Source organism: Xyrauchen texanus, chromosome 13 (genome assembly GCF_025860055.1).
Source record: "Xyrauchen texanus isolate HMW12.3.18 chromosome 13, RBS_HiC_50CHRs, whole genome shotgun sequence".
NCBI classification, from domain to species: domain Eukaryota; kingdom Metazoa; phylum Chordata; class Actinopteri; order Cypriniformes; family Catostomidae; genus Xyrauchen; species Xyrauchen texanus.
In genome coordinates, this window is record NC_068288.1 from 16070790 (window position 1) to 16094475 (window position 23686).

The 23686-nt window shown below is 38.3% G+C and overlaps 1 protein-coding gene across 2 annotated transcripts in view; it reads left to right on the plus strand.

Moving 5' to 3' along the window:
* Nucleotides 1-230: 230 nt before the first annotated feature.
* The window catches only part of rptor (regulatory associated protein of MTOR, complex 1), a 287332-nt gene continuing 263876 nt past the window's right edge, over nucleotides 231-23686 (plus strand). For both annotated transcript variants that reach the window (XM_052141047.1, XM_052141048.1), the window contains exons 1-2: nucleotides 231-623; nucleotides 15627-15801. In XM_052141047.1, the coding sequence (XP_051997007.1) occupies nucleotides 15634-15801 (168 nt within the window). In that variant the 5' untranslated portion in view covers nucleotides 231-623; nucleotides 15627-15633. The remainder of the gene's footprint in view (nucleotides 624-15626; nucleotides 15802-23686) is intronic.

Consider the following 23686-nt stretch of genomic DNA (forward strand, 5'->3'; position numbering starts at 1 on the left):
TATGTAATCAATTACATAATAAGCAAACTGCTCTCTATGAGGTTCTATTTAATTTATAGATTATATTTAAAAGCAATGCGCACTTTGTCTTTGTATGAGTTTGGTTTGTTGTATTTTTGTGTCGTGTAGTGACAATGTTAATTTTGTTATGAACACCAAAAAGAAAAAAAAAAAAACAGCCTGTCCGTATAACCACGCCTCATCATTGGCGCAGTGCATTCTGGGTCTACCCAAAGATGGCGGCGCCCTTGCGCAAGTGTTGAGAAACGATAACGTTTGGGAGTCTAATTCTGATAAAAACAATTCGCAGCAATCTAACACTGCTGACCTATCTTCGTGGATACCAGAAAGCGTGCGGGAAAAGAGACAATAGGACTGAGTGATTGAGCGCCTGCCGTGGCTCAAGCAGAGTTTGAGATTGCGGATGATGATGGGCCGCTGCGCCTGACCCAGAACCAGACCCAGCGTAGACCCCACAGCAAAAACATCCCGATCGAGCGCCTGCAGATCCTCCACAGTCTGTTAACGCTGCCGTATAAGCTGCTGACTGAAGTGATCGGTGTGATCGTCCGCAGACGCAGCGGATCTCCAGCACGAACCCTGGAGAACTCTGCCGGTTCCAGGTGCGGGCAAAACTCATAACACAACCCCTTACAAGCATTCACTGTTGTGCCAAAATACCATAGTTACTACAGTAAACCACAACTAATAATTAAACTGATTCTAAAAGCTTCACTGTTTGAAGAAAATTCCAATCCTGTTATTTTACGTGGTTGTACAGTAGTAACATTAACTGTATGAACTGGCGAAAATTATGTTTACCGTGGAATATATACATTATTATTTTGAGAGTAAGTGTCAACACAAAGCAGCAGGTCCTAGCAATTAGGTTTATGAACGGCAAATGAATGGTTCTGTGGTAGTTATAAACTTGTTCAGTTTTGGTTAAGTTGTAGTGGTTGGGCAGTCATAGACTTTGTCTCAAAATTATAAGCTGTCTACCCTGGCAGCATGTTTAGCATCATTGGTTTCTATTCCAAAAATAGTGCATGCACCTATGCTTAAAAATGTTGCATATGTAGGTGGCACACTAGGTTAAACAGCCATAGTTAGCAGTGTTGGCTTAATTTTTTTTATTGTTTTGAATATTTTACTTATCTCAGTAGCTTAGTTTCCATCAACTTTTCACGCTATTTTGCTATTGACAAAGTGAAAATGCGTAAAACAAATTTTGCGAAATTTGAAAAAGTCTTCTGCCTGTTTCCATTCAAATGGCCTTTTATCGATAAAAATGGTGTGTGTGATGACGTCATGCATAAAAAAACACTTTATTGCAAATGTTTTGGTTTATCGCAAAATAAATTTGTCCTTAAGCCGTTTCCATACAGAAATGTGTGTTTATCGCTAATTCGCCTCACAGATGTCACTATTTTTTTTTCCTCCAAAGTTTTGGTAAAATGGGGAGAGTATTGAGACAATTAATTGAAATTAGCCAACTTACTGTCATTTTAATTTCACAAATAAAAGCAATCAGAAGAGGAGAAATTGCAATAAAAAGGGAGCTGTTGCCCTTTTGATAGGACTGTAATATGGGTCCTGATGATTGTAGGTTGCCAGCGTTTCCGACTCGAAAGCACATCGTCATGGCCCTGTTCAAGCTGGCAACCAGCACTAAGTAGTGGGGGAAACCTTCAGTCTTACAGGGATTTTCCTGGCTCAAAATGAGGCGGAGGTGGTACCATACTGATAAAAAAAGTGACGTTAAAAATACGTAAACGTTGGCTTTGCGTTAACACTACTAATGACCTGGCAACTGAATACTAGTGTTAATTTTGTCTGCTGATTTTTAATATAGTCTTAGTCTTAATCCCGTGTCAAATGTCCTTTTTAGTTTTTATCATATTTCGTCAACCTTATCCTTTTTTTATTTTTTTTTGTCAAGTTTTAGTTGACAAAGTCTGAACTTTTTAATGCAGTTTTGTCAATGAAAACTGTTGACATTTTAGTCATATTTTAGTAACATTTAGTCATATTGACATTTTATTCACTGAACACTAAACATTTTAGCCATAAGAGTATTATTGAGAAGCATTTGTCAATCTTGTGTATCCAAAACCTGTGTATGTATGTATGTATGTATGTATATATATATATATATATATATATATATATACATACATACATACATACACACACATTTTATTATTGTTGTCATTTTAGTGTTATTTTTCACATAAGATTGATCTTATTATGATGATCTCATCAATAATGCAACACATTGCGAGCTGCAGACAGCGGGGGTGAGAGACGAGCATCTCCGTGTTAGAGTGTGCATCACCCGGTGGAACTTTAAATCTCTCCCGGTCTCTTCCACGACTGGTTGAAGCAGCTCTGACCGCACAAAGAATGACAGTTTTGGAGTTTGTGCTTATTTACATGTCACACTCCCGTATTATTTGAACTTCAATTAAGGATGAAATAAAGATATATAGCCAAGCTAAAATTAATTTAGTGTCTAATGCAATTTACATTTTCTAAAGAAACTCAGCAAATGAGATCCGAGGCAAAGAGGGTTCGATTTTAAAATATTTAAATTTTAAAAATGTTCATAAGCTCGTTTTCTAAAAGTTAACTCTGCATTGGACAAACAGTTCTGATAGTTTAGTGTCTTGAAAAAAAGTGTAAAACATTCTGAGAATGACATTCAACCGACTTTTTTTGTCTACAGAACAGGGTAAGTCATCTATAGGTCTAAAAAATAATTAAATTTTTTTCCGCTTGGTAATTTATTTTTTTAATGGTTTTTGTTTGGTAATTTATTTAATTTCATACAGGGAATTTTGCTGGCATTTTTTCAAATATAAACTAAACAATAATTTTTTAGAATTGTGTTATATGTTAGTGTTCCAAAAAAAGTACACTGATGTTTTTCTCCAAGTATTGTGTATTTATTTTTATTTTAAAACATCTTTGTGCACAGAAATTACATGCTTATTTGTATTGTGGGATAATTCTGTGACTGCCGTCTGTTATTTTGAATGGTGTGTAAAAGCAACTGTAATAAATAAACGGATGCTACCACGATTAAATTAATGGCAAAAAGTGGCCATTCATTTGTTCTCCGTGCACTTGTCGATGTGCATGATATGAGATATATGTGTTGGCACTCCTGGAAGTGTCATGTTTGCAGCATCGGCTCTATATGCCATTAAGATCAATCCATAATCACGTACAATAAATTTGCTTTCAAGGATGTATACTGTCGTCATGATTACCACAGGCTAACTCTTGGGGTAAACTCTGTCATGTGACACCACATTTTTACGTTAATGGCAATTTTCTTGAAAAAAAGTGTTTTCAAACCAGTTTTTCGTGACTTTTGAAGTATCGACATAGAGTCAATGTGCTAGAGTTAAACAAAAATATTATGTTGACACTTGTGAAATTTTAGCGATAATTTGCATTTCCATCAGCTTTATTTTGATGCGCTAAAACGTTATTTTGCCGAAAATCCTTGGATGAAAACGTAAATGATTGTTTTGCTGGCAACTTTCAAGTCACATCAACTGATCTGTGTGATTTCCAACTTTGACCTTTTGAGATCTGACAGTTTGTCTGCTGTCAAATTAAAGTCTTCTTTAAAGCTTTTGTTTTAATCTGTTTTCTAATTGTTAGCTTGCAGTTTATCTCTTTATGTTGTCTGATTGATGTGCAGATTGCTTTTATTTTTCTTCACTGTTACATAGGGCTGCAATGGTACACACAATTCATGGTTCAGTACGTACTTCGGTTTTGGGGTCATGGTTTCGGTACAGCAGGGAAAACAAAGAATCTTTCTTTAAATTATTATTTTGAAAACGGTGGCTGATGGGCAACAATTCTTATTGTGAAGGCTCATTTATACATGACTGCACTATGCATATTTCTTCAACAAAATAACAATACAAAACTTAAGAGCCTCTTATATGCACATTGTATAAAACATAAATATTAAAGTAAAAAAGTGCAATTATAATAACTGCAACAAAATTAAGACATTTGCAGTACAGATTTTGGTGTCTTTTGCCTTTCAAGTCACCACTTGTACTTATTACTCATTTACATGTACTCCTATGGCTTGTAATTTTAGCTCTGTCTGAGCTTGCAGCATTAGGATGCTTGAATGATGCGGCGAGACTAACTTGCACAGGCTGTTTACGCTTTGCTCCCGTAAGCTCACGAAACACATGTGGATGATGTCCCTGCAAATGAGTCATCATGTTAGATGTGCTTCTAGTGACATAACCGACTTCGGTGAAACAAAGACAACACACAGCCTTTGTCCTGTTCACTACTCGTTGTCCAGTATTACTGTAGTTTACCCCAGCAACAGATTTCAAAGACAGCGTTGGGTCTTCAATCTCTGGCTTATTTATGTCAGACATGTTTATATTTTGTTTAGTTGCATCAAAGTTGGTAATAATAGGGAGCTAGCCAGTATAAACTTCTCATGCATTTATCTGAGCTGTTAAGATTTGGTTCTGTGTGGTCCAGTGTTGCTCCACAATCTTTATTCATTTTAGTTCTACATTTTGTTGTTCATTATATGTTGTTTTAATATTGATTTCATGCATGCTGAGATATGTAATAATTTCTGTGACTGCACGTACCATACCGAAGTCCCTACCTTTTACAGCTTGTTTAAGTTTATACTCTGCATGGTTCCATGTAAAGTTGTACATGCCCTCTTGTTTTCTTTTCTCTGGATCTATCTACTCTTAGTGATAATATATGGGCATTTCATATAACATCAGTATATCATATAAATGATACTTCAAACTCATTTTATACATCGTCGTGTATAAAATAAATGAATAAAAAGTTTTAGTCAGTCCATGTTCTCAAATGTTGTCAAAAGTAAAATGCGGTGGAAAAACGCTTCAATAGACAGTTCACATGGTGTTATACTTGCACTGATTCCTACTACTCCAGACTCAAGCTTCATAATAACAGAAAACATCACATTGTTTTTTATTCATTACAATTGTATGTAAAGTAGCAATATTCACAGATAGCAATGGCATTCGGCTGATCTCGGTGGTGAAGTGGCTCAGACTATGAGCCCAGGCTGTCCAAACAGATGGAACTGAATGCGAGGATCTTGAGACACAAATTTCCAAGTTGAACATCTTTCCTGACAAAGCATTTAAACAACTTACTGCTTAATCTGAGAAACGCTTATAAGAGAGCAAGACACATTGGCCAAAGACTTCCACCAACTGTAAAGGGCTGTTCACGCCGAACGCTTTTGCAATCATCCATTTGTTTTTCTATGTAAACGCGCAGTAGACGAACACCTTTGTTTCCATTTGTTATGTTTATTCAGCATCTCGTGCAGGAGTGCTGTTTTATAGTTGATGGATCTTATTAAAAAGAAACTACTGTTCAAGTTGTTTTTATATTGATAACATAACATAGTCAATATTCTGTGGTCACCGGAGGCGCCGGCACCTGACTTTTTCCCTTATAACAGCAGAAAGAAATACAAATTTTTGGTCATACAGAAAGAGTAAGATATAATTCGAAACTAAAAAGGGTTTACTTTTATTTGGGTACACTGACAATAACAGCAAAACGTTGTAGTTTTGTAAAATAAAGAAATCATACAGGATGCGCTTTCTGCGTCTTGGTCTCCGTGAACTTCTGTCTGGAGCATGTCACGAAAATGAACCAAAACTTGTTTTATATTTAAAAAAAATCATTCAGCCATTGACTGATTCTAAACATACAGTACTGATGTGTATTAAGCTATTTATTGTATTTTTATTTATTCTTTATTTAAATGGTCAGCAATTGACATACTAAACAGTACTGATGTTTATTTAGATTTTTATTGTATTTTTATTTATTCTTTATTTTCTCAGTGTTAATTTCTAGAATTGGTTGACAATGTATAATAATAATGTCAAATATTCTTTGATAAAATATTAGAAAGCATCCTTCTGAGTACCTTTGCATAGTCATAGCAGAGCAAAACCTGTGCACAATCCATGTAGAATAGGTCAAAGCTCAAAAAGGAACTATATCGGCCACCATATCAGTAATCAGTCTCAAAAATTCCATGTCGGTCAGTTTCTAGGCCAAGCTCCTCTTTACTCTCTTGAGCTACATGCTGAAGGCAGTAAATTGCTACTGGAGGAAAGGGACTATTTCTGAAAACATGGACCTTCATGCGGTATTCTTTATTGACATCATCAATAAAGTAGGGATGTGCACGAGTATTCGAATATTCGTTCTGCAATAATTATTTGAATAGTACAAATACTATTTGAATTTTGCAAAGTTTTCCTTTGCTTGCCATATATACAGTGAGATGCATGTTAAATCCTACTAAATCAAACTAAAATGGGCAGTTATAACAGAATGCACTGGGTGGCGCGGTTGAGTGTTGACACAAGTTGATTACATTTGTTGAGCAAACGGTTCTGTCATTATGTTCAGATGGACTCCAAAAAAGTGGGTTGTTGCGAGAATGTGGCTTACTGTGAGAAAGCTGGGTTCCCATTTAAATGTACTGGATAAGCAGTGTACACTTTACTCGTATATGTATAGCTCGTCAGAAAGCAGCATCCCCATTGCAATGTAATCCCCCACAACGCTTCTGTAAACAACAAACATGGCATCCGAGAAAGACTTTGCTTGCAGAGGTAAGGGACATTCCATCATTTAAACTGGTGTGTATAAATGAGTATAGTTTACTGAGCATGTGTATATGCTTGTTATTCTCAACAAAAACATGACATGAAATACAATATAAACATGATAACCATTATATGGCGAGTGTTTATTGTCATCCTGTGCATTAACTGCATCAGTCTACTTCATTAGCAGTTTCTTTTTCTTTGCTCTGCGTGAGCTTAAATGCTTTCATTCTATTTTTTTTCATGCATTGCTTGTTTAAATAAATAAAAGACAGGACATGATATAAGCTTGTTTTTAATATAATTAAAAGCTTGTTTTATTTTTTATTTGACTTTTGTTTTAAATTATTTTACAACATCTCTTTCTCATTAACTGCCTTCAGTATAATAATAGAATAAGCACATTTTTGCTGAAATATTCGAATACCAAATTATTGATAAATGCCCATTCCTACAATAAAGGACTAAATCAGTCAGATTCTGATGGTTGATATGACCATTAACTGAAGCTCCTGACCTGTAGCTGAAGGATTCTGCGCATTGCACTGCTGCCACACAAAGGGCTGATTAGATTATCACTTGAATAAGTAGGTGTACTGTAGGGCTGGGTGATATGGCCAAAAATATTATCACAGTATTATTTTTCATATTGTTCAATATCGATATTTATTACAATATACATTCACATGCATTATTGTAATATTTTTTTAATATTAAATACAAAAAATTGTTCATTCAGACTTTTACATTTTATAAATGTTCTATCTGGTGATACTCTGAACTCCCATTAAGTAACATTCCTCAGTCACAAGGGCTTCTATGCCCCCATACTTGGGTATCTGAATGTAAAGAAATATGAAAATAATTTGAATGTAAAAATATATATACTGTCATTATGATTCAAAATGAACAGATCATCTTTTAACATTCATATCCACTACACTTGATTGATAAACTATAAAATATTGCAGTATTTTAATAGAAGATCCCTCAAACACCATTGCTTTGGCTGTCTCTTGGCCCCAATGCAGTTTTGTATAGACTATTTTGACTGTTTAGGATTTTTTTTTTCTACTCTTCTGCCAACATGGAAAGTCAAGTAATTCTTATTTGTGTAGGGCCTTTCACAACACACATCGTTTCAAAGCAGCTTTACAAAATATCAGGCATTAATAGAAGATAAAACTGTAATATCTATAATGTCTTAGTCATCATTTAATAAACGATAAAGTATCAGTGTGATAAAATACGATTTTGAATTGTTTAAAAATAAGTAATTAATTAATAATTGTATTTATAAACCCAGTGAGCAAGCCAAAGGCGACTGTGGCAAGGAAAACAAAACTTCATAAGATGTTATAAGAGAAAAATAACCTTGGGAGAAACCAGAATCACTGTGGGGACCAGTTCCCCTCTGGCTAACATCATAAACATAATGCCAGTATTACTTATGTATAGTTAAAGTCATGGTTTAAAATTATTGTAATGTGTATGAATTAATGAAGTAAGTGTTAAGAGCCAGTGTTTAAACAGATTTTGTAATGAACTGTAAGATTTATGACTAATGTCTTTTGAAGTTCATCCTGGAATAACTGCAGAAGTTCACATAGATGCAATTGTTCTTGTTACACTCACAAATATTTTAGCCTAATTTTAAGATGTATCCATTTCAATTTAATAACAAATTTCCATGAAATTGAATTGAATAGTCTTGAAGAAAATGTAATTAATAACTTTTTTTAAGATTTTACATTTTATTTAGTTAAAGATTAGGCAATTAAAAATAGGCTAAAATATTTTTTTGAGTGTAGTTGGCTGATGAAGGGTTTGATCGTCTATGTATTCCATTTCAAGAGTGTAGTCCATCATTAGGCCGAGGTGATGCAGGCAGAGATCAGTGAGGGGGCGACACTATCAAGAGTGCTAGAGATGACTGTATTTATATTTTCTGTTATTTCATCAAGTACTTATAGGCTTTGGGGTTTACTGAGTGTATGAGATAGAGCTGGGAGATTATTAGTGAAGCTATCTTTAGTGGTCGAAAGAACAGTTCTAGCTGAATGATAGTGTGGTGTAGATTGAGTAACATTATCTGATCGCAGCATACAAGAGACGAGGTAATGATCCGAGATGTCATCAAAAAGACATACTTGCAAATGAAAAAAGAATTGTGGAGGCTATTTGAAAATATACACAATATTTCATCCAGTGATAGCTAGAGAAAATAATCTATGTGACCTGTGTGACGTCTCAAGACAGCTAGCAGACATTCGGATTAACAGTTTTTCTGCTGTCTGACATGGTCCCCAGTTAGTCAAATACTATCATTATTAAGACTATTAGCCAAATTACTAGAGAGGAGAGTGGCACCTTCCCTGGAGGGATCTCTCTTTAGCAGGTCAGGTCTACCCCAAAAACTCTTCCAATTGTCTATAAATCCTATTCAATTAAAGAAATGCACAATGTGAATGAATATCATGATAAATATTGATATCGAATGATATGAAAAAGAATATAGTTATAATATTTTTTGCCATATTGCCCAGCCCTATGCTCACTAAATACGATGAGAATTTCGCCGCTAAGTCTTAAAGGTCCGAATGGAATCAATCCGGGGTCCGGACTCTGCTTTAATAACTATTGGGGTAATATAAAAGGGAGAACATGGAATTTATTAATTTAATTAAGCGGAGGTTCCATAAATTAATTGTAGATAATCAAACAACAATTTTGATTACAGCAACAAAAAAAAAGTGTTGCTGCTCTGGGCTGGATAGCTTTATCTTTAAATAAACCTTCTAAAACCGAACATAAACTCAAAGTTTATGAAAACTTTTAAAACAGTTTGCACTTTAAATTACAAAAGCTTAGTAAAAATAATAATAATTGAAAATGAATTCCCTCTAATATTTATTGTTATACTGGTCCATGTTGTCATTATTACCATGAGAGACTTGCACAAACTTCACAGTGGGATGGGTTATCATGGGACTGTTGTGAAGACATGCGGGGCATCTGCTGATAGGCATGAATCCGTGAGCCCTGAATGCCATTTGTTATTAAAAGAAATTCCATTGATGATGCAAGTTATAGGCTAACATCCATGTAACACCGCACATTATAATGTTTATCTGCCCTGCTGTAGCTAAAAAATATAATCGCACCAATGTAATAGGATTAATCAATGTTAATGTTTTTAAGCATTTTTTGCCCCCTCAAATCATCCTGCTGTCCACATTGGAGTCATTTGCGGGCCACATTTGGCCGCACATTTGACACCCCTGATATAAATTAAACTCACTAACACTGAACTTGTTTTTGTAGTTTAAATCAGAGCAACACAGCAAATTAAATCAGAATTGGTCATAGTCTAAAGTACATTGTTTAATAGCAGACTAAAGAGGGTCACACTGGACGAGAAGCACCACGCCGTGTCATGGCTAGGACAGGACACGTCGATGCGGTGCAGGTAGCAGGTGCAGTACAGATACAGTGCATCTGGAAAGTATTCACAGAGCTTCACTTTTTCCACATTTGTTATGTTACGGCCTTATTCCAAAATGTATTAAATTCATTATTTTCCTCAGAATTCTACAAACAATAACCCATAATGACAACGTAAAAGAAGTTTGTTTGAAATCTTTGCAAATGTATTAAAAATTAAAAAATTAAAAATCACATGTACATAAGTATTCACAGCCTTTGCTATGACACTCAAAATTGAGCTCAGGTGCATCCTGTTTCCACTGATCATCCTATTGATTGGTGTTCACCTGTGATAAATTCAGTTGATTGACATGATTTGGAAAGGTACACACCTGTCTATATAAGGTCCCAAAGTGCATGTCAGAGCAGAAACCGAGCCATGAAGTCCAAGGAATTGTTTGTAGACCTCCGAGACAGGATTATATCGAGGCACAGATATGGGGAAGGGTACGAATAATTTCTGCAACATTGAAGGTCCCAATGAGCACAGTGGCCTCCATCATCCGTAAATGGACTCTTCCTAGAGCTGGCCGCCTGGCAAAACCGAGCGATCGGGCGAGAAGGGCCTTAGTCAGGGAGGTGACCAAGAACCCGATGGTCACTCTGACAGAGCTCCAGCATTTCTCTGTGGAGGGAGGAGAAACTGAATGGCAAGCATCATGTCTGGAGGAAACCAGGCACCGCTCATCACCTGGCCAATACCATCCCCACAGTGAATCATGGTGGTGGCAGCATCATGCTGTGGGGATTTTTTTCAGTGGCAGGAACTGGGAAACTAGTGAGGATTAAGGGAAAGATGAATGCAGCAATGTACAGCGACATCCTTGATGAAAAACTTCTCCAGAGCGCTCTGGACCTCAGACTGGGGCGAAGGTTCATCTTCCAATAAGACAACGACCCTAAGCACACAGCCAAGATAACAAAGGAGTGGCTATGGGACAACTCTGTGAATGTCCTTGAGTGGCCCAGCCAGAGCCCAGACTTGAACCCGATTGAACATCTCTGGAGAGATCTGAAAATGGCTGTGCACCGAAGCTCCCCATCCAACCTGATGGAGCTTGAGAGGTCCTGCAAAGAAGAATTGGAGAAACTGTCCAAATATAGGTGTACCAAGCTTGTAGCATCATACACTAAAAGACTTGAGGCTGTAATTGGTGCCAAAGGTGCTTCAACAAAGTATTGAGCATAGGCTATGAATACTTATCCACAGGTGATTTTCAAACAAACTTCTTTCACGTTGTCATTACGGGGTATTGTTTGTAGAATGTTGAGGAAAATAATGAATTTAATCCATTTTGGAATAAGGCTGTAACAACAAAATGTGGAAAAAGTGAAGCGCTGTGAATACTTTCCGGATGCATTGTGTGTATATATATATATATAGTATATATATATATATATATATATATATATATATATATACATATATATATATATATATATATATATATATATATATATAATCATTACATCCAAAGTAATATGTATCAGGTAGATTGCTACTTCTTGTTGTTACTGTAAATAAGTGAAATAATACACACCTATGGCTGACTCAAACAACAGCTGCCTTAACCCGTTCTGTAAGTGTGTGTTTGATAAAATTATCATTATTATCTTGCACATTTGCACTAGTGCTGAATTAAAATACAATGAACTTTGAATGAACAACACACATTCTGTAGCACATTACCATTCTGGATTGCTTGAGTTGGCATGCTATCTCCTTTTTAATATTTTTCTGCAAAATGCTGGATAGTCTGTCCTCATATTTATTACGTGTGTAGACTATTGATGATTTGTCAGTGTCTTATGTTTATTTTCAGGCAGACCATGTTACTTTTATGATAATACAAATCTGGGCTCCATCTATATACTTTAGAGAAGTGTTATGTAATACTATGCATTTGCATTGCACCCCTCAATAATACCAGACAGCAGGATTCTGTTATGCTGTTGATTCCTTTGTCTTGCATGTAATGCATGCGTGAAAGATCAAAATAGAAGTGATCATTACGTGAGTCATTAACTTTAAATGTCAGTCTTTTTTTCTCACGTTTTCTTTAAGTATTAAAAATCACAAAAAAGTCTCGTGGTAACATGCGATATATGAACGGCGAGCTCTGTGCACTTTGTAAATTTTGATTACTTTTTGTGTCGTAAACCGGTGAGATTCGATACATTCTGATCCATAACTGTTCTTTGAAGACAATGTCAAAGAATTCTAAATCATTAAAAGACACTTATGTGCTCAAGCTGATAACCCAGACAGGGTCGCAGACCAGGGACATGATTTGGACTGTGTGGCGGGAGAGATTCAGCATCAACTGTCGAGCATATCGGTGATGCTGGCAAATGTTGTAGCGGACTTGGAGGATATTGCTGTAATACGTCGATCGATCTCTTCCATAGAGACGAAATTCACTGAGATGGTTACAAGAATGGCGGATGTTGAGAAACTGATTGATTATCTGGAGTCATTGGAGAGGGAATTGGCTGCTAATCTGCTAGCGACCAAGATAGATTTGGAGAATCGTAGCCGACGAAAACGTCAGAATTTTTGAAAGTCCTGAGAATGAAGAGGGAAGAGATATGGTGAAATTCTAAGATGAGCTCTTTCCGAGTCTGCTCGACATAACTATAGCCATAAGCTGGAAATCGAGCGAGGGATACAAGCCCTTATCAATTTTGGCCAAATTTCTGAAAAATCTTGTGTTACGCGAGGTGAGGTAAAGAAAGGCTTTCTTGGAAGAACCACAGCATTTCCTTGTTCCCAGACTTTGTGAATATGACAACAGATTGATTGATTCAAGGAATGCATGAAACTCTTACATCAACGGAAGGCCCCTTTTGCACTTTTGTTCCCAGCCAAATTGAGAATAGATACTAAGGATGGCTGCTAAATATTTACAAGCCCACAGCAAGCAATGTCCTTTGTCAATGGAGTGAGCAAGTCATTTTGTGATGCAGCCAAGTGGACCTGACTCACTGAACATTCACTTGTTCATCTGAGGAACTGAGCGCTGCCTTTGGTTCCGCACAGCGGCTGGAGTATGTTTTGTGGAGTAACACTCCTTCGGAACAGTTTGTGGATGAATCTGAACTTTATTTATTCTTATGCCTCCTACTGGTTGGAGTTTGTTTTCTGGAGTATTTCTAATCATTGGAGTGATTAAGGCACTTGCTCTCATTTACCAGCTGAGTGAGCCTGATTCACTGAACATTCACTTGACCTCTGTGAATTGGGCACCCCATATTATTAAATAATCACCAATAATGTTTAATTCATTTGTGCTGTGTTTGTGTGCTGATTTGTGCCGCAAAAGTTAACGTTTGTGCTGGTTTGGTGTTTGAGATATTAAGCATTCTTTTTTGGGCTGTGTGACTTCACTCTCCACCCCATCTCGCTCAAATCGATCCAAACCGTTGCTAGTCCTTTGTGCTCTGTTTGTGCCGTTAAAACAAACGTTGTAACTCTTTCCCTTCCTTAGATATAGCAATAATGTTTTCGGGCGTGATGACATAATGTCCATGTCTGAATCGTTCCAAACCGGTGTCATTCGTTTGTGCTCGATTTGTGCTGTTGAAAAAAAAACCTGTAACTGTGATCGCTTTTTAAGAGCCAGGATATCTTTTAATATAACTCTGATTGTGTTTGGCTGAAAGAAGAAAGTGATATACACCAAGAATGGCTTGAGGGTGAGTAAATTATGGGACAATTTTCATTTTTGGGTGCACAAACCCTTTAATAACTTGCCTACAGGCAAGGCTCCAGGGCCAGATGGTTTTGCCGCTGAATTTAGATCTTATGCTACAGAACTGGCTCCACTTTTGTTTATACAGAAACATTTAAGAATTGAAAGCTTCCGCCAAACATGACACAAGCCCGGATCAGTCTGATTCTTAAAAAGGACAAAGATCCAAGCGAGAGAAAGAGTTACCGTCCAATTTCCCTGATCCAGCTAAACGTAAAAATATTGTCAAAAATTCCAGCTAACCGATTAAGTTTTTCATCTCTTATACATATATCTCTTAGACCCCCCTGAGCTTCAACTTCACTCAAGTTTATGGGAGAAAGAATTAAATTTGGTATTGGAGGAGGGAGTGTGGACTAGCATTCTAAAAAATTTCAAGTCTGCATCTGCAAGGTGCAAGGGTGCGTTTTATGCAATTTAAGATTCTACATAGATTCTATTGGATCCCCTCTAGATTGTATAGGCTTGGTCTTAAAAACACACCCACCTGCTGGTAATGCCAATCAGAAGATGGAGACACAACCCATGCTTTTTGGGGATGTGTTAAGATCCAGGAATTTTGGTTGAAGGTTCAGAGTTTTTGTGTAACGTTTTAGGCACTCGAATGTCACTCTGCCCCATACTCTGTATTTTGGGCAATGGGGCGGTCATACATTTTGGGGATAAACACATAAAAAATGTGGTTCCGACCAGCATAATGGTTGGCAGGCTAATTATTTTAAGGGGATGGAAGTCGGATAGGGTGCCCTCATTTCCAGAGTGGTGTGCGGAGATGGGGAGGGTGGCTGCTTTTGAAGAGATGTCAAGCAGAAGGCTGGGGGGGGGTCAGAATTTGTTTGACAGGAAGTGGGGAAATTACTTGGTGTTTTTGGGGGACTCTTGGGAGGGGCTGAGGAGAGAATTTTTTATTTTTTATTCTATATATATGATTATTATAATTTTTTTGTGTGTGTATCTATTTGTGACCATAGGGGTGTTCTTTGGGGGTTAGGGTGGGTTTGGTGATTGAGGAGGGGTATTAAGGGGGTTAAATGTTGATTCAGTGTATATATTTAAATTTATGCATTTGGCAGACGCTTTTATCCAGACTTATAGTGCAATTACTACAGGGATAATCCCCCCGGAGCAGCCTGGAGTTAAGTGCCTTGCTCAAGGACACAGTGGTGGTGGCAGTGGGGATCGAACCCCGATATTTGTTGTGTATTTTAATTTTTTTTATATGTTAATGAATCAATACAATTTTAATACAAATAAAATAATAATACAGAGGCCTATAAAGTATTCTTTATCATTTAATGTTGCTAGTATTAAAGGAATGTTCCGGGTTCAATAAATGTTGTGCTCAATCGACAGCATTTGTGTCATAATGTTGATTACCACAAAAATGAATTTCGACTCTTTGAAAAAGCAACAATCAAGGTTATACTATGGTACTTACAATGGAAGTGAATTGTGGACAATGAAAGAGAATGTGGCCACATTTTGGAGGGTTTAAACAGAAATGTAAAGCTTATAATTTTATTAAAGCACTTTCATTAATTCTTCTGTTTAAACTCGTGTATTATTTGAGCTGTAAAGTTGTTTACATTTTATTTTATAGTCATTTTATGGTTTAAGGGTTTGTTTACATTACATCGTCATAGTAACAAAGTTTTAAAATTTAAAATAACTGTGATACAATTTTATTGTCCGAATGTTCTCTTTCCAGAGCCCTAATGAAAATGGACACAGATTTGCTTCACTCCCCCGTGGTGGGGCTGACAGAGGAGGAGGAGGTTGACATGGCTGACTGGAACCTTCCTCTTGCCTTCATGAAGAAACGTCACACAGAGAAGATTGAGGGATCCAAAGTTCTGGCTCAGAGCTGGAGAATGAAAGACCGGGTGAGGGAGAAAGTCTTTTAATGTCATCTTTAGTCCTATGTGCATCAGACCATTCAACTTGATTTAGCATTGATTGAGATTCATCATCTACTCTCAGCCAGTGTTGATGTGTTCTGCTTATTGATGTGTTTGATTAAGTATCATGGACCCACTACGCTAGGCCTGCCATGATTGTTAAGTAATTGTCAGATTATTGTGCACTTCAAATTCCAAACACATTTTACTGTTTTAAGCACAAATTTAAGTCATGAGCATTGCATTTTAACTCCTGATAGAGCTCCTGACAGACTGTGTGAAGCTGAATTGCTTTTGAAGCGCTCTGATGCACATGCCTTCTGCAGAGGTTCACGCCAAATTCCCTCAAGTATATATTTGATTTTTGATAGTAGGGATGCACTGATATGAAAATTGTGGCCGATACGGATATTTGCCACTTACCTTTTTTTTTATCACCACTGTTTTTCTCTGGAATTATGTTTTTAAAAATGAACAAAGAGTTTCAAATAATTTCCATTGTGCATAGACTGGATCTGTTGAACACATAACAGGACACATTTTTAAAGAGAGCCACTATGAAAGATAAATCGAAGATAAAAAGAAATAAATATTGAAAAATAACTGTATATCATATCATGATGATTGATGTGAAAAAAAAAAAAAATGTTGTACTTCTGAAACAGTTTTGCACTTCTGCTTTTGCAGTTCAAAGCATCAGAACTCATGTTCAAATTCAAATTCATGTTATGCACATTTTGGGCAATTCTATGGAAACCACATCATGAAAAAATCAAACGTTTTAAACAAAGGAACAATATGCCCTTATAAGTTTTATCGTGGTATAATGGAAAATGTCATCCAGACTGCTAGAGGGTGCCGCTTGCTTACGGAATGCTGACTGAAGTGCTGATTACAGTCTATTTTTAAGCTCAGCCTTGCAAGCTTTAGTAATCGGTCAAGCCATTTTGCGATTTCAGTCTTCAATCGTGCAGCCTTAATGAATACCATACCAGTGTCTCAGAAGTGAAGGTTTGCTGATTTCATAGCGTTATGGATTGTTTTACCTCATCCTGATAGACTGCGTGAAGAAGTGCTTTTGAAGCGCTCTGATGCGCATGCCATCTGCAGAGTTTCACGCCAAATTCCCTGAAATGTATAAATACGATTTTTGATAGTAGGGATATATATATATATATATATATCGCCCAGCCCCAGGAGGGAACAAAACTGTTTTATTGACACACATTTAAAGTTATTCCCCTTCCAAAGCAGCTAAACGGTGTCCTGGGATGAAAGGGAATAAAACACCAACATTAAACCCGCAACAACCCATAATAAGTGATGTATTTACCTGACCGGTAGCCCATGATGGAGAGAATGCATAAATGAAGTAGGTTTGTTGCCAAAGAGATGTTGTTTCAAAAAGTTGAATAACACATGTTTTAATTGCACTTAAAATAAATAAAAAATAAAGTTCAAAGTTTGAAATCAACTGCCTTGCATTATTGTGTAGGCTATTGCTTAATGAAAATTACCCCATAGTACCACTTAGCATCCAACCAGTGATAATACCGGTGTTAGTTGTTTGAATGTAAACACCGCACTAGGGCTGTCAAAATGGCTGAAAAACTAAATTCGAATTTCTTTCTTAAATAATAGTAATATTCAAATTATATTCAAATTCTAAAGACATTACTTTGTTAGAGGAAAAAAGTACTGTATTGTCTCCTAAGCCCACAAGAAGGCGCAAGTGAGCACAATTAGCAAATATAATCCAAATCAAGCATCGCATTTTTTATTGAAATTAAATGTTGTCTTTGTTTAAAGTGCATAAAGTTTTAAACAATCATTCATAGATCAAATATAATTTCCTAAACGCAAGGAAATTGAGGTAACATAAGTGGAAGAGCATCCGTAATATGAGAAAACACGCTTCAACAGTAACATAATGTATCATGATAACACAAAACGGAAACCTGTTCTGAAACGATCCACTCACTCAAACATCTACATATTGTTTGTCAAAAACACCAGATGCTCAACTTGATCTGCAGCAAGGGCTGAGCGTTTTTGTTGACAATGTTGACAATGATGTGAAAAGAAGCTAGTAGTCCCGCCTTCCCCCACACGTTTTCAAACTCTTGAGTGTGAAAGTTGTGCCAAAAGTATGAGTGTAACAAAAGTGAAGATGAAATGATGTATAACCGATTATCTCTAGAATTTTTTTGTTTGTTGCCACAAACACGTTGTTTACCTTTTTGCAATAGTTCATTTTTATACTTGCAGACTAATTCAATATGGTTAATCTGACACCCTTTCTTTGCTTGCATATTGCTCAATGCTGTTTTGGGATATATTTGGCCATATTAAGGTGAAAAAAAGGAAGACACAAATTCAAATCAAATTGATTTTATGTTAATATGGAGTTACTCATTCACACAACATGAATTATACTTTTTCAACTTGATTAACACCTTGAGAAAATGTTCTGTGCGGATTAGGCATGTAATGATACACAAATTTCAAGATACGATACAATACAAAGCCTCATGATACGATACAATACTATTAAAACAATTTTATAAATTAAAAACAATGACCACAAATGTTTAACTCAAACTTATTGAAGGATTCAGCATAAATGTCTTTTATATCATAAATCAATGACACAACTGTGTCTGACATTGGCAACAAAAAGCAGAGCTCTATAATAAAGTAAATTTAAACAATATAACTGCATTTATTCTGTTTGATTGTAATCCATCCATCCATCTTCAACCGCTTATCCGAAATCGGGTCTTGGGGGCAGCAGCTCCAGCAGGGGGCCCCAAACTTCCCTATCCCGAGCCACATTAACCAGCTCTGACTGGGGGACCCCGAGGCGTTCTCAGGCCAGTGTGGAGATGTAATCTCTCCACCTAGTCCTGGGTCTTCCCCGAGGCCTCTTCCCAGCTGTACATGCCTGAAACGCCTCCCGAGGGAGGCGCCCAGGGGTCATCCTTACCAAATGCCCAAACCACCTCAACTGGCTCCTTTCAACACAAAGGAGCAGCGGCTCTGCTCCGAGCTCCTCACGGATGACTGAGCTCCTCACCCTATCTCTAAGGGAGATGCCCGCCACACTTCTGAGGAAACCCATTTCGGCCGCTTGTACTCGTGACCTAGTTCTTTTCATGACCCAGCCTTCATTACCATAGGTGAGTGTAGGAACGAAAATTGACCGGTAGATCGAGAGATTTTCCTTCCAGCTCAGCTGTCTTTTCGTGACAACGGTGCGATGGAGCGAGTGCAATACCGCCCCTGCTGCCCCAATTCTCCGGCCAACCTCCAGCTCCATTGTCCCCTCGCTCGTGAACAAGACCCCGAGGTACTTGAACGCCTTCACTTGGGGCAATACCTCCTTCCCTACCCAGAGTACGCACTCCATCGGTTTTCTGCTGAGTACCATGGCCTCAGATTTAGAGGTGCTAATCCTCATCCCAGCCGCTTCACACTGAACTGCCAAGCGATCCAGTGAGAGCTGAAGGTCACGGACCGATGATAACAAAGACTACTTCATCTGCAAAAAGCAGCGATGAGATCCCCAGCCCACCGAACCGCACATCTTCCCCACCCCGACTACGCCTCGATATCCTGTCCATGAATATCACAAACAGGATTGGTGAAAAGCGCAGCCCTGATGGAGACCAACCCCCACATGGAACGTACTCGACTCTCATGGACATGGACACAGCTCTCGCTTTGGACGTACAGGGATTGGATCACCCTAATAAGGGACCCCCTCACCCCATACTCCCGCAGCACCTCCCTCAGTCTCTAGGGGACCCGCACATACGCTTTCTCCAGATCCACAAAACACATGTAGACAGGATGGGCATACTCCCAGGTCCCCTCCAGGATCCTTGCGAGAGTAAAGATCTGGTCCGTCGTTCCACGGCCAGAACGGAACCCGCATTGTTCCTCTTCAATTCAAGGTTCAACAATCGGCCTAACCCTCCTCTCCAGCACCATGGACTAAACTTTACCAGGGAGGCTGAGAAGTGTGATATCACTGTAGTTGGCACACACTCTCTGATCCCCCTTTTTGAAGAGGGGAACCACCACCCCGTTCTGCCACTCCTTAGGCACTGTCCCAGACTTCCACGCAATGTTGAAGAGGTGTGTCATCCATGACACCACATCCAAAGCTTTCAGCATTTCTGGTCCGATCTCATCAATCCCCGGGGATTTGCCACTGCGGAGTTGTTTGTCTACCTCAGTGACCTCCCCCAGGGTAATTGAATCTGATCCCCCATCAGCTTCTGCATCTAGCATAGAGGGCGAGTTCTTAAAGTTCCTTCCACCACCCAATAACCTCCTCTGTTGAGGTCAGCAGTGTCCCATCTTTGCTGTATAGAGCTTGGATGGTTCCCTGTTTCCCCCTCCTAAGGTTGCGGACAGTTTTCCAGAAGCACTTTGGTGTGGACCGAAAGTCCTTCTCCATGGCTTCTCAGAACTTTTCCCACACCCACTGCTTTGCCTCTGTCACGGCAGAGGCCACAGCCCGTCGGCATATCGGTACCTTGCAACTGCCTCCGGAGACCTCCGGGACAACAAATTCCGGAAGGCCTCTTTCTTCAGTCGGATGGCTTCCCTGACCACCAGTGTCCACCACGGTGTTTGAGGGTTACCACCCCTTGCTGCACCTAAAACCTTGAGGCCGCAGCTCTCCACCGCGGCTTCGGCAATGGAAACTTTGAACATTGCCCACTCCGGATCAATGTCCCCAACTTCCGCAGGGATGACTGAAAAGCTCCGCCGGAGGTGTGAGTTGAAGATCTCGCGGAAAGGGGCCTCCTCCAAACGTTCCCAGTTTACCCTCACTACTCGCTTGGGCTTCCCAGGTCTGTCCAGAGTCTTTCCCCACCCCCTGACCCAACTCACCACCAGATGGTGATCGGTTGACAGCTCCGCCCCTCTCTTGACCCGAGTGTCCAAAACATATGGCCTCAGATCCGACGACACGATTACATAATCGATCATCGACCTTCGGCCTAGGTTGTACTGGTACAAAATACACTTATGAGCATCCTAATGTTCCAACATGGTATTAGTTATAGATAATCCATGACTAGCACAGAAGTCTAATAACAAACATCCACTCTGATTCAGATCGGGGAGGCCGTTCCTCCCAATCACGCCTTTCCAGTTGTCCCTGTCATTTCCCACGTGTGCGTTGAAGTCATCCATTATCACAATGGAGTCCCCTACTGGCGCCCTATTCAGGACTCCATTCAGGGTCTCCAAGAAGGCAGAATACTCTGAACTGCTGTTTGGTGCATATGCACAGACAACAGTCAGAGTCCCCCCACCCACAACCTGTAGGTGTAGTGAGGCGATCCTCTCGTTGGGTAAACTCCAACGTAGCGGTGCTCAGCCAGGGACTCATGAGTATCCCCACACTCGTCCGTCGCCTCACACCCTGGGAAACTCCAGAGAAGAATAGAGTCCATCCCCTATCCAGGAGTATGGATCCAGAGCCAAGACTGTTCGTCGAATTAAGCCCCACCAGATCCAACTGGTAGCTCTCCACCTCCCTTACCAGTTCTGGCTCCTTTCCCTCCAGCGAGGTGACGTTCCACGTCCCGATCTAGCCTTTGCCGCCCGGGTCTGGTCCGTTGAGACCCCCGGCCTTCACTGCCACCCATATGGCAGCGCATCCCGAATCCTGCGGTTTCTCCAATGGGTGGTGGGCCCAAGGGATGTAGAGGGGGGTGTCATGACGCTTCTTTGGGCTGTGCCCTGTTTGATTGTAATGAGAAACATTTATATGAACTCACAATTTTCATGTTTTTCTTGAGAAAATTTGCTTGCCTACACTCAAGTAATTTATATTTGTATATTATATTTCACAATAAACCGTTTCAAAGCAGCTTTATAGAAAATTATGCCTTAATGTCTTAAAGCCCTCAGTGATCAAGCTATATTGACTATAGCAAGGAAAAACCTCTTTCAATGTTATTTAGTGGTGAAAAAAACTTGAGCAACCTGACCTTTGGTTTTATGATAGATATGTACATTATCAATATTATTATTGGCTTGAGCAAAAACCGGTCAGCACTTGTAATTTTTTTGGCCTCTTCTCACGTTTCACATTGCATATAAACTTTACTGGCATTATAACTGGCTTAGCTGGTAGTGTACTTAACAGTATAGCAGTGCTGTGTTCATATCCGTTTACATTTCGACTTCAAAATCAGTGAATAATATGTGTCATGTAATCAGGGTTTCTTATTTCTCATTTTTTATTATGCTTGTTTTTGTTAATTACGAGTGTCTTTATCAGTGTCATGCTCTGTGTCCTCTGGTTAAATGCAACTTTGCTGCTGCTGTGATTTAGGCTTAAAATAATTTGTTTGATGTACTGTAGCGCCAGAATATGACACTATTGTTTGGTAAATTCGACAAGCTGTACTGCTACAGTCTTCTTGCCATTTGCCATCGACCTTCTCACCTATGTTCTGTAGATATGTTGCTCTTTTTCCTGTGAGCGCTCAGCGCAGTCTCTACAGGAGGAGAATGTTACTGCAGCTTTGTGTTGTGCTGCTTGGTTTTAACTACACTGTAATCTGTTTATGTATCGTACCATACATATGGTATTGTATAGTGAGCATTGTATCATATGATACAGTGCGATACGATATTTCTTTACACCCCTAGTGCACATGCACTTTCTTTTGTTAGCTTTCAATATGATTTTCACTTTTACAAATCTTACTGTACACAAGAAAATGTATTAGGCACTAATTTATCTTCATATGGGGTGCTTTAAATATAATATGGTCATCACGTTTAGCCGGCTTCACATTAACAGGCGCCAAACAACTCTATTTTGGCTGAGGGAGTCACATCTGCCGACTGTTTTGCTGAGATCTTGCACTCTTCCTTCAGAGGTACTGTATGTAAAAAATTGACAATGTTTTGGTGTAAAAAAAAAAAAAAGTCTTCCTTTTGAAAATGAATAGAATAAATAAGAAAGCTAACAGAATTAAAATATTAAACTGAATTATAAACATGATTCAAAAAATTGCATATAACATAACATATATAACTAAAGCATGTTAGTTTACATGTTAGCATAGCTTGTTAAATTAATTACTAAATGAAAAATAACATCAGATGTGTGAGCTTTTAAAGTAATATCCTATGATTATTAACAATTAACATATACTGTAGGTGCATGAAAGCGCAGCCAGACTGCTCCTGTCTGTATCTTTAACTCAGTAGTTCTCAACTGGTTTTTCTTCAGGACAGATTTTACATTGGAAATCAAGTGGCGACTCACCATAGTAAAAATGTAACCTGTATTTAATGTATCCTGGGTCGCATTTCCTTTTATGTTGCATAGTTTTGTTCATGGTTTTCAAGTACAAGTACAAGGACATTTTTTTGTTGTTGTTGATGTCAACAACAAAAGTGACAGGAAGTTTTCTCTCCCCATTTTAAAATTGTAAGAGCATATTTACTGACAAAAGCCCATTTTTCAAACAGAACATACATATTACACAGGAGGAAAGCCAGCCTTATTTTTACCATGGTTAGGTCAGTGTAACTAGTCTTAAATAATAGTAATAATAATAATAAATTATATTATTTATGAAAAAATAAATACTAGCTAAAACACATCTTGAAACTTTAACTACAACTGCCACTGTTTATATAAAATTAGGTTTAGTAGATTCTACATTTAGAGTATTTTGTAAGATACTGTAACTTTTTGTCAAAATATAACTACTTTTACTCATGTAAAATGATGAAACAATTTTGTAAAGGTGATGTGTAATGATTTATAAATTTTTTTTGGCATGTAGCACAGTGTTGCTCTTGTGCTCCTCAGTGCTGTATGGCA